This window comes from Durio zibethinus, chromosome 21 (assembly GCF_047325235.1).
Source record: "Durio zibethinus cultivar Kanyao isolate XHJ-2024 chromosome 21, ASM4732523v1, whole genome shotgun sequence".
Lineage (NCBI taxonomy): Eukaryota > Viridiplantae > Streptophyta > Magnoliopsida > Malvales > Malvaceae > Durio > Durio zibethinus.
In genome coordinates, this window is record NC_143182.1 from 11,388,728 (window position 1) to 11,402,086 (window position 13,359).

The 13,359-nt window shown below is 26.9% G+C and overlaps 1 protein-coding gene across 1 annotated transcript; it reads left to right on the top strand.

Moving 5' to 3' along the window:
• Nucleotides 1–11,782: 11,782 nt before the first annotated feature.
• Nucleotides 11,783–12,736, top strand: LOC111306241 (small ribosomal subunit protein eS27y). The gene is made up of 4 exons (XM_022904147.2): nt 11,783–11,905; nt 12,062–12,163; nt 12,261–12,289; nt 12,383–12,736. The coding sequence occupies exons 1-4, from the start codon at nt 11,903–11,905 to the stop codon at nt 12,507–12,509; spliced, it is 261 nt and encodes an 86-aa protein (XP_022759882.1). The 5' UTR covers nt 11,783–11,902; the 3' UTR covers nt 12,510–12,736.
• Nucleotides 12,737–13,359: the final 623 nt, after the last annotated feature.

Here is a 13,359-nt window from a genome sequence, read left to right on the forward strand (position 1 = left end):
AAAAATAGTTAAAATAATAAAAAATTTTCTTGAATTTTACTACTTTGCTAAGATAAAACTCTTATATTTTTTATTGTATCCAAATAATTTTTCGATTTTTATTTAACAGTCAAATAAACTCTTAAATTTAAAATTATTTCTGAATAAACACTTTACTTTTAATTTATACCTAAATAAACTTTTCACACGAATCAATCTTTTGTTTTAAATAAAGATTTATTTAAATGTAAATTAAAGCATAAAAATTTATTTAGATACAACAATAATATATGAACTTATTAAAAAAAGTAAAATAATGTAAAGGTTTTTTAAAATATTTTAACCTTAAAAAATTACACCACTAATATATAAATACTAGCTCAATATGTTTTACACTTTAATTTAGGCATTGTTTTTGTAATTACCATCGAGAGGTAAGTATCGAAAGAGCGGAGACTTGTGATTATTGGCTCCTATTCGATTCTTACATAGCTTGATTAATAGAGAGTAGAAGTGTCGTCGCATCAGGTCAGCACAGCCCATAGCCCATTTAAATATTAACTCATATATTAATGAATCGTGTTAAGTCAGTATTATTTTTTAACATATCATATGCTAGCACGATCCAGGAAAGTTATGGATATGGCCTAACACGGCACATAAATTGTAATATTCATGGATTGTACCATGCCAGGTATAACGTTCTTTTTCGTGTCAAGCTAGGTCAAGAATAATTCATTAATAAATTTTCAAATTTTGAATTATTTTTTAAAAAAAATTATTTATTATTATTAAAAATAACATTGGAAGGTAAATAAACACAAAATGAAATAAAAGGACATAATTTATGTGATTCAATAAAATATCTATGTCCACGAAAATATATAATATAATATATTAAATAAAAAAATTAAAATTATAATCTTACTATTTAAAAAAAAAACACACACACATACACAAATATATCATCTATCAAATACTTAGTAATATAAATAAAATTAAGGTTTTACCAACTGGTCCATATATAAGAAGTAAGTGAAATTATAGAGGAAATTTTTGATAAACTAGCTATTAAAATTTCTTATAAGAAACAATATGTTAAAAAGCATATAATCTAATAGTATTTCTTGAAACTATTTTATAATTAGATAATTTATCATTTTTAATTAAATCATTAAAACATTTATCATCTGCAAAAATAAATGATTACTCAAACTGCACTACAAATTTAGTTAATTGATAATATCAATTATCTTGTGAAAAATGAAATGCACCTAAAGACCTATTAAGATGTTAACTAAGTATAATTTGTGAGGAATCATTAGAAGTGGTAGATGAGTTTTATATTTTTTCTTATACTTTTTCATATAACTAGTCTCTCTTTTTTTTTTACAACTAAAATTATTTTTTTATTTATCTTACAAGTTTGAGATTTTTGATCAAATAATTTTGAAAAGAATATTAATTTGTTTTTATACACATAAATTTAAATAAATAAAAATAATCCATGCATCTATCGATTTGCAAATTAGGTAGATATAATTCATTTATCAATAATTTAAATATTTAATAAGTAAATTCATTCAATATAATTTTATTTTATAAATTATCAAAAAATAAATATAATTTCATTAGAATATAAAAAATAAATACACTTAAAATATCATTTGTTCATTTACAACAATTATAAGCCAATATAACATGACATATTTGGATATATATATTATACTGTACTAATTCATGTGTTATGTGTTAACATTAGTTCTTAACGAATCATGTTGTGTTGACTTATAAATTTAAAAGGTTATAGTTTAATACGATACACACACATACATATATATATATATATATCATATTTGACTCAATCTGATTATTTAATAGTGGATCGTGCTAAACACAATTTATATTTTGTTGAATTGTGTCATGTCATGTATCGTATAATCCATTTGACACTTTTAAAATTGGTGGAATCGTAATTTATAATTTCTAAAATAATTTGATAACATTGGTGATTGGAGGAGAGATTTTTTTGTTTCAACCCTGTAATAATTTGCTCTACCAAATTTACATTTCATGCGCACTCGCATAAATAAGGGCTGGTGGGATGAGGGATGTGGATGTGGTATCTCCTTGCATTTGCACTTTGACAATGGACCATACCCACCTTCACTCATTTCCTATCCCCGCTCTCAACTGCACCATATAGGCATGCACTTCCCAAGCTTTCTTGCTTGTACATTTTGGACTTAATTGTCCTCATTTTTAGGTCAATTAATTAATTTGTTTGATTTGAAATGATAATTGAATTAATTTATCTTAAGCCTCCTTTGGCAACTATACACAGTGCAGTGGAGTCGTTTTCATTGCATCGATTTACTTTTGAATAGATTTTGATTAAAATTTTAAATCATTTTTGTATTATATCACTAGATTTGAACCTTTAAATATGTCTAAAAGTCTTTTTTTATTGCATTATAATTGGTCCTGAATCTTAATATATTAAATAAATTATTTGATCTCTAACATCAGATTAAGATGTATGTATTCCGTAAGAATATTACATTAAAATTAGCAGCAACAAAGATCCAAACACATGATAGCTATTGAAATACATGAATTAATATTGAAAAAATTTCTCATTGGTTAAATAATTTAGATTTACTCGTCCTTTCGCCTTTGCAGGGATAGTCGTTACTTGTGGATAGTGTAGCTTGATGTTCAGCCCAATCAGGCCTAGATGGATCGTGCATTCTTCGATAAAAATAAGGGTAAAAAGAAGTTTAAGAAAGAAAAAGTCCAGGTACAACAATATTAAGCTGAAAAAAATGCAATGATAGGCTGCAGGGCAAGTTGTAAATGTGAAGAGGGGCAGCAGCTTGATTGTGCATGGCATGCGAGTGTATGGCCCAATGGCTTACAAAATATTCGATAGATGTTATCCAACCTTAATGGCATGGTTGTTGTATGAAATAATGGGCAATTAAACTGCCAGTAAAACCGGGCCTGTGAGTCAGGAGGGTGAGTGGACGAGCTAACCCAGTCCATCTATATCACTCAACATAACTTTCAGACGATAGAAAAATTAAGGAAAAGTTTTAAATGAAATTTTTTAAAATAAAGCTTGTGAAATTTTTGATAAAAATGATTAAAAATTAAAATTGAAAAAAAAATTGATAGATTAAAAGATCTTGTATAAAGATCAATTTTGCAAAATTTGAAAAAAAAAATTAATAAATTTTGATATATGTTTTAGATAAGTATTTTTAGTAAAAGTTTTGACATAATTTTTATTATTAAATGAGTGTTTATTAAATTTAAATTATAAATGATATTTTTAATTTTTTTTATATATTATTGATTTTCATATTATATTTCATGAATTTATTGATTTGAATTTTTATTAAAATTTTTATTAAATTAAAAAAAAATTATAAACTTCACCATATCAAACTTGTTTAAATTTTGTCAGAGAAACCAGGAGTGGGTGATCATTTAAAATGGTAATTTATGAGTTTTCCCCAGTTGCAGTTTTATTAAAATATTGGGCTTTGTGTAGTAGCTTTGAATTGCAAATCAGATTTGCATTCAAGTGCCAAGAGAAGATGATGACAACGACGACGATGATGATGATGGGTTCACAAAGCTGCAATATTCCCTCTTAGTGCAGTTTCCTAGAAAACCCATCAAGGAAATTGAGTGAGCAAGCACAAAATATGGTTTTCATAAAAGTGAACCATTGAAAGTTCTGGTTTTTCTTCCCTGCCATCAGGATTCTAGGCAGCCAAAGGAAAGGCAAGAAGCAAACTCCTCAGCCCTAATAAATTCTGGTGAAACTACTTTCAGATATATGATTATATGCATCTCATTTCCTTTCTCAAAATACTAAAAAAGTTCTGAATAAAGATGCTAAGAAAATGAAATATGTTATAGATATAAAAATCTCTGTAAAGCTTACATACGATAATTATTGACCCATTTCTGTATGGGACACAAAGCCTAGAAACAAATAAATATAAAATAATAACTTCTCAATTGTGATTAATCTAAAACATGCAAGATGATCCAAAAAAAAACAAAGGAACATTAATTCATCTCTACCTCCTGTACAATATCTCTAGTCTCTACACAATTCTAGGTATATAATTTGTGATATTGTCGCAGAAAATATCCAAAAAATATGCTTATAGCAGAAGAGAAAAGATGCTGCAATTGCAAAGCCTATGCAACAGGAAAGGAGAAGAAAGAAAAAGGAGATATATTATCTGAACTTTGAGTTCTTTTGTACGTAGCTGGTCTTCTCTATCATCGCTTGTTGTGTAATGGGTTTGACCCTGTTGGAACTCTTCTCTTCTCCTGATCAAACTCCCTTGCTTGGCCTGAAAAGGGTGAAGTACTACTTGAACCTGGATGAAAACCCTGTTGTCCAGCACGTTGTCTGGTACCTTTGGCTGAAGGGTCAGATGCAAGGACGTTCCTCCAGATTGCTTGGGTCTTGGGAGTAAAAAGAAGGAGAATAAAAACAAGGGAGTAAAGCTGAAAGCGATTCATCTTTTCTTTGAGAGAGATTTTTTTTTACCAGTTTTCTATGAGAGATGTGGAGATATGGAAATGCAGTCATAGCTTAGCCAGATTGTTATTGTATATATGGCCAGGCTTTGGTGCATTTCATAAGTATGTATGCAGATTCTTAAAGTTTAATGTTCTGTTGACCCCATTTGCCTTAGGATCTTCGTTAGATTGGTAATATATTGTGGTAGGCCATAGCCTTGCCACCCGTTAGATCAAGATCAAATGGTGAATGAACATTTTGGAATGTAGATTTGATAGCAACGGGCCAAACAAGGGATCACTGACCTTACATTGACGGTGGTGGAAGTCACCATTCGATAGGGACAATAACACCAGAAATAAACACAAAGTCATATGTGTGAAAACTTTGAGGGGAAGGGAAGCGTTTGCTAGCTGTGACAATGAAATATTATTGTGAAAGACCAGAATGCCTATCCACTTTTCATACTGAATTTACTATAAGTATCTCTCTATGCCTTACCTGACAAAGATCATTTTGGTTATAACAAAGTCAAAATTGTTACACCGACGACACTCGATTATATTTGTAAAAAACTAAATAAGCTTGACCAATATTAATTGGAGCCCCGTGATTGCATTAACATATTATTTAAATGCAGATCATACACTAGTATAGACACGATATATGGCAAAGGTCGGCTATGGTTATTGGAATTTCAGTCTTTCTTGAATAAAAAAACGACACGTGGGATCGTACTTTGAATTTTTTTCCGACAACAATCGTCACCAATACTATACATATGCTTCTGGAAGAACAAATTAATTTCAGCTGCCAAACCAATTAAAAACCCTTGTTATACTCACCAAAAACCAAACCATATATTAATTTGGTATTTAAAAGGTGGGTTCTTTTATTACAAAGTAAAGGAATTCTCTTGTCCTAAATGATGCAATGTTGAATATTGTAACAAAACTCTGAATTGTAGGGAAAAAAGGGGTTAGACTTGGACCCTTTTGGTGCACGGGTAGCAAAAGTTTCCAACTTCTGCTTCTTTTTTTTTTTTTACTTTATATATTTCATGATTATGATTAAAGATAGTAACGGGTTGAGGTGGAGCAGGTTTTTATTCGTTCCGAATTTAATCTAAATTTATACCCATAATACTTAAACTTAACCCAAACTTATTTTTTTATTTTTTCATACTCAAACTCGATTCAACTTGATATTATATAAAATTATATTTGATCTGATTCGAAATTAATAAAATATTATTTTTAAAATATAACATATTAATTTTTAATGTAAATATAAAATTAAATAAATAATTTAAAAATATTTTTATATATCATATCAGATCAGGGTGAGTTTATCTAAAATCTGATTTTGATTTTATTATACAATTATCTGACCCGACTTGAAATCTAATTTTAAAAAAAAAAAAAAATCTTAAGAAATCGAGTTGAATTGAAATCCGTTGAGAATAGATTAAACTGTCATTTCTAACTATAATGTATGATGTTCATATCTAATCGTATTTCCATTTCCATTTCAGTAATGAGTTTTCAAAATTGTTTTAGAAAAGAACAAAGTCAACATAAAAGAATTAGTCAATATTGATGATCAAAAAATAATTAACTAAGATAAATGAATGATTTAGAAATTAAGAGAGGAAAAAGTTGAATTTCAGTTTTTTCAAAGATGCTAATAATGTTTATAAAAGTTTTTGTTTAATAAATTTAAAGTTTAATTCAATTATTTTATACAATTATTTTATTATTAACTAACAAGTTAAGAATTTAAATCTCAATATATACAATATTTTTTTATCTTTGGATTATTTTATCTTTTTCAAAAAAAAAAAAATTTTCTGTTTGATGAAAACTAGTTTTATCATTGCACGTGAAAGGAAAAAACCTACAATGAGTATAAAATAAAGGTCAAAGTGCCACTTTCAAAGCTTTTTACGGCAAAAACTTTAGGGTAATTAGGTTTCTAATCTGACCAAATCAATTGATCAGAACAAGATTTTCCGTGGTCCGCCTGCATAGATATATATTTAGGTTGAGTGCTATTTTCATAGTCAAATCATGTTTCACCGACTCTAGGAATATCTATGCATGAGTTTCCTTTTAGTATATAATATAAAATTTTGTTGTATTTTTTTTATATATTAATTCAGAGGACAAAGTTCTTAGACTATTTTTCTTATTGCCAACGTTTTTCTCAAGTAATCCTTTTTTTTTTCTTTCTATAGGTACGTATAACTAGATCTATGGTTTGGCACCATGCATGGACCAATTCTTTGTCCCTCTATCTCTGTCTCTACAGGTGGTTGATCATCCAACTAGGTTAGTGTTGCTGACTTGTCGATTATTCACTCAAATTCAAGTCCCAAAATGGAATCAAATGATCTTTGAAAATTATCTTAGTTAACATCAAATGAAACCTTGAATTTCAAGGATTTTTGTTTACCACGCTATAACTTCTGGTTGTCAGCGGGATTGCCGTCAGTGCAATTGTTTTTCCTTTAAATTTAATCTATTTTTAATCCCTAATTTTTATTTATTTAATTTATTTTTAAAAAGTATTACACTTTTAAATCTTCTCTCTCGTGTTATATTCATAATACACATTTATTAATCTGTTTCTCTCATGCTATAATTATCAAGCTAGGCACATATAGACATACATACATACATTCATCTCTATTTTCCTTCCATCGATTATTACTGTCCTAAAGCAGCCAAGCCAACCAACCACCCCATTAATGTCAAGAAATGAAACAGCACCGCACCACCTTAACACATGACATGCACTTATGTTCAAAGCAGTTCCTAAATGGGTTTCACTCAATGGCCAGAGTTGACTTTAATTGATCAAGTGATTAAATCGAAGTGTGTGAATATATCGATTTTCTAGGTAGCAATACGCATGCGTTGACTTACATAAATATTCCATTTATATGTGCACTAATGGTTGTCTTCATTAATTATCCCATGAAATCATTATATTTGCACAATGGGTGATCTTAAACCAGTTCTTCGTCCCCATTTGTAGCCATACAACTCACTTATAATATTTTCCACTGATATTGCATCCCATGTTGCACCTAATTCCCTGAATCTTGATCTTGTTTTTTTTTTTTTTTTTAATCTTCTTTTTAACTGAAATGCTAAACATTGGTAATACTTTTCAGTGACTTTATTCAAAGAATTACCAATTGTTTTAGACCTAAAAAAATTGGCCTAAAGCCAGCAGTGTCGTTTCTTAGTATGCATATGAACAGAATTAAGGTTTTAATTAGTTTATAGGTTGTAATATTAATTACTAGCTAGGTTACTCTCATTTAATTTTCTTTTTTTTTAATTTAAATTTTTTAGAAAATGAATTTTTATTACTAAAATTATATTTCAATATTTTACCAAACGATTATACAAGTATTGACTGTTCTCACTTAATTTGCTACATCTGTCGTTTCATAAATTAAAAATTTCTCCATCAGAGAAACTTGCCCATGAAGTTCTAAAGAATTAAAGAAACATAGTTGCCTTTTTACGCCGTTGCGATGTTATCCATGCACCTTTTTACCCTCAACTGCATTGGGGAGCACAATTGGATAGCTTCCGGTGTATAAAATTCGACTTTAATTAAATTAATCGATTGAATTAATTAAATTTAATAAATTGATTAGTTATTAAATTAATTTTAGTTGGTTATTGAAAATAAATTTTAAAAAATTTAAAAATTAAATTAATAAAAAATTAACTTAAAATTAAAATATATGAAATCGTCAATTTTATTTTAAGTTATTAAAGTTTTTAATTTAATATTTTGATATTTTAATATTTTTATTGGATGATTTTATTTAATTTATTTTAAATATAAAAAATTTAAAATTTAAAATATAATTAAAATTAATATATTTTATTATTTGATTGATTAAAAAAATTAACCAAATCGATCAAATTAATTTTAATCAGTTAATTTTTAAAATTAAAAATTTTAATTTAGTTAACAAAAATAAAACAAAATAATTCAATTAATGTGATTTGAATAATTTAATTTAAATTAATTGAATTGATCGAATGAACACCTCCAAATGTTGGTGAAGGTTTTCCTTCTCTAGTATAGAGAGAAAAGCATCCAATGGTTCATTGTTTCCTTAGTATAGTGATTTTCTTGTCTACTCGTGTGATTTGTTGATAAGTACATAACTTTTTTGTTAAAGTTATCAAAATTACAAATTCAAATTTTGATAATCTTAACTATAAAAAAGTAAATGAATAGAGAATGTTTTTTTTTTTTTTTTTACATTGAATGTTTAAGTGTCTATATAGATGGGTAATAAAATTAGTTCTAATGAAATTAAAAATAACAAAAAAAAAATTAGTTACTGTAATAATGAGATTGATTGTTGTAGTAATAAAATTTAAAATCAATTATTCAATATACTTTTGAATACAAATATAATGATGATAGTGAGATGAATTATAGTGTAAAGAGAAAATTATCATTAAAGATATTATATTAAAAATTACATATAATGAAAATTTTAAATTATTTAATATTTATAAAATTAATAAATTATTAAAATTTATTAAATTATATTTATGTCAAATAATAATATTGTTAATAAATAATTAAAATTAATTATTTAATCTAGTAAAAAATAAATTATTTGAAATTTTTTAAGTTAAAAAAATTTTAAATTAAAATAAAATAAATAAATAAATGAACAAGTGTTGAAAAATAAAAGAATAAGACGGTTAAAAGTGGAAAAAAAATGCATTTTAAACTTGCAAATTTTCATTAAACCTTCATTGGTCTAGTTAAGAGGTGTCAAATGGACTGTGCTGAGTTGGCACAATCCACAATCCACTTAAATATTAGTTCATGTGTTAATAGATTATGTTGGCTCAGTATTATTTTTTAACGTGTTTTGTTAGCAAAATCCATAAAAACTAAGAGTAAAATCCAGCACGACACGAAGCTTAAAATTTTCATGGGTCGTGCCGTTAGGGGTGAGTAAATGGTCAATTCGATCGATTCGGTTTAAAAAAATCAATAACCGACTTAATCGATTTTCATTTAACAAATAACTGAACCGATCAAATATTATTAAATAACCGACCATAACCGAACCGATCAAAATCGGTTCGATTCGATCAGTTCGATTAAATAACCGATTTTTTTTATCATTTTTTTTTCTTATTATGAATAATTATTTAACCATAAATTCAATTCAATAAAATTCAAACTTTAGTATCATTCAAACTAAATTACTAAAGAATTTAATAATTTCAACAATATTTTACTAAAAAAAATAAATAAAAATATTTATCTTAATTTTTTATTTTTAATTATTAAAAAATCGATTAATTTGATCAGTACGGTTATCAATTTTAAAAACTAAAAATCGATCGAATTAATCAATTTAACCGATTTAAAAAATCGATTATAATTAAAACCGAATAAATCGAACCAATTCAACCGAATTCACTCGATTTTGATCGATCTAGTTGGTTCAAACCGACTTTTGCTCACCTCTACGTGCCGTGCTTGGCACCACACTATTTTTCATGCCGAGATGGGTCAAATATAATCCATTAATAGTTTTTCAAACTTTTAATTTTTTTTTAAAATTAATCTATTATTAAAAGTAACATACGAAGTTAAATAAAAGTAAATTGTCATAATTTATGTAGTTCGACAAGATGCTTACATCTACAAAAAAAGGTAATAGAATCCATTAAATAAAAATATTAAAATTACAATAATAATATTTTAAAAAACACACACATACATATAAAAATTATTATAAAACACAATATTATTATTCTACTTTTTATTATCTATTGATTTACTTTGTAATGTGTTGTCTTGTGCATTTATTATATACCTTTCATCCTATAACAATTACCTTTGTTAATTGAATTTGTACTTAATTTGAAGTCTTAATTTATTTTTATCATTTTATTTTTACAAATATTAGTTAAATATAATTTATTTGTTAATAATTTAAATATTTAATAACTAATTTTAATATTATTTTATTTTATAAATTATCAATAAAACATCATAAGTAAATATAGTTTCATTACAATATAAAAATAATATAAATACATTAAAATGTTAGGAGTCCACTTATAATAATTATAAACTAATATGATACGACTGAACTTATGTGTAGTGTCATACTAACCCGCATACCATATATTAATACTAATCTTTAACAGATTGTGTGATCTATACAAGCCTAAACTTTTTAGCTCAGATATTTATATATTATACTTAATCTAACTAGATTACTTAATAACAAATCGTATCAAATATAATTCATATTGTTGAAATCGTATTGTGTCAAAGACTAACAACCCATTTGACACCTTTAGTCTAATCTTTAATTGGAGATGCAGCACGGTCAAAATGTCTCATCGTGCTGTATATTGATCATCCAACCATTAAAATAGCATGATTGCACCTTTGAATTATGCCTCATCACGATTGCTTTTAATTCCAAACAATGCTTAAATAAAGAGGGGCTATATCTAAAGCATTTTTGAACTAAAAGAAAGGTCAACTTAAAATGACTTTTTACTTAAAATGATTTTTAAAATTAAGGCAAAATTTACTACTTTATTATGATTTAAAATTAGTTTTATAATTATATAAATTTTATTGAATTTTAAAATATAATATGTATAGTTATTTAATCTTTCATTTATAAATTACATATCTTTTATTAATTTTCACATAATTTAAGAAAAAAATTTAATTTTGATGTATATAATATTAATATTAAATTTTTTACAAATTTGATGTTCCCTAATTTTTAATGCCAAAATTTTTTTAAAAATCATAAAAAAATAATTTGTAATATAAAAATATGTTAAAGGATAAAAAAACCCTCGAATACAAATTTAATAATCATCTAAATTTTAATCATTTTATTATAATCAATTAGATTATCAAATATCTACTTTCATCAATTGAACCTTATTAGATGAAATTGAAGTGAAAATTTATGTCTAATAGAAAAACTTAATTATGATGAAAATAAATATTTAAAATTTAATTTGATGACAATTGATATTTAAGGATTCAATGAATGAAAAAAAAATTAAGAACTTGATTAATTGTAATAAAATATCAAAGATTTAAATAATTATTAAATTTTTGTTGGATTTTTTTATTATTTTCCCTAAAAAAATATTTACAAAAGAAAAAAATAATTATTTAATAATTTTAATCCACCTATTGGTATTTCAAAGTCCACAAAAGGGCCCAACTACCACACCCCAAATCCTTTCTTAGTACTGTCTCTCTTCAAGTTTTCCACCCCGCACCGCAGCTTCAAAGACCCTCGCGCCGCATCCCCATCTCAACGGCAACATGGTGAATCTCCCTTAAACCTTCCCTCCTATACTTGACGTTAGACATTTCTAGCTATTAAGTTCACGTTATTTCGCTTTAAGGCTTTGTTTGTGTTTTTCTTGTTATGTTTAAACTGTAAAATCTGATTTGGGTTGTTGCATTTTTGTGTGATTTTAGGTTCTTCAAAACGATATTGATTTGTTGAATCCTCCAGCCGAGCTTGAGAAGAAGAAGCACAAGCTCAAGCGCCTCGTTCAATCTCCCAATTCGTTCTTCATGGTAATGTATTTACCCTTTGTTTCTTTGTTTTCATATCATGATTTGTTGTGTATGGTGGATTAACTTGGTTCTGTTTTTTTCTATCTCCCTCTCAAAGGATGTTAAATGTCAAGGCTGCTTCAACATGTAAGCTTTTCGATTTATGATTTTAACTATTTCATTTTTTTCTGGGTATTTCATTTCTTAATTTCTGGGTTTATACTTGGTGTTTTTTTGTAGAACAACCGTATTTAGCCACTCTCAAACTGTGGTGGTGTGTGGTAACTGCCAGACAGTTCTATGCCAGCCTACTGGTGGTAGAGCTAGACTCACCGAAGGATGCTCTTTCAGAAGAAAGGGTGACTAAATCTGATGGCTGATATTGGAAGAAGAGTTTTGTATGTTCCCATCATCGGTATCTTTTTTGTGTGTTAAATCGTCTTAATTTAGTAGCAGCATTAAGGATTTAGAAAGACTATGTTATTTTTCTTAATGTAGTGGATGGTTTTTGTTTTAATGAATGTTTTGAATTGCATTTGATTGGTTTTCTGATCTTGATATAAATAAAAGTATCTTTGTTTGTTGTGGTTAAAATTTGCTCAAAGTTGTTTTGTAATGTTTTCTTAATTCTTTTTTTCTTATTTTGGATAACTAACTCAAAAGTTGTTGACTACATGTTTTACATTAAAAAGGCTTTGAATTGGAATAACTAATCTTGATGTTGCATCCAAGCTGTAATCGTTGTGGCTGATTGTATGATTGATAGATAGTGAGGATGTAGGTTGGTGAAGAAAATAAAGTTAATAATTGAGTAGATTGCAACATTGTTTTAATTTCAATTCACATGCCATTCAACCGTGATACATCGCAACTGCATGTTATATGGTCATTAATGATATCTTGATACTTTTTTGAACCTTGTTTGTATTAGCCTTTTGATGTATGATACGAAGCATGTTGAAGAAACTCCACTTATAAATTTATTTTATAATTCGTTTCAGCTGCAGTTTTTTTTTGCAATTGCTATGCCAGTAATAAAGGCTGCTTCTAATTTTCCTATACTATTAGTCCATGCTATTACAGAGCTGCTGAGTGTATTTTTACATTTTATATTATTCTGTTTGACTCCATTTAGTGAGATGACATGAGTTGTTGTAAGTAGGAGACTTCTAAATATAGCCTCAGATGTTTGATTTTGCAGAAAGGTAGTAGTAAAC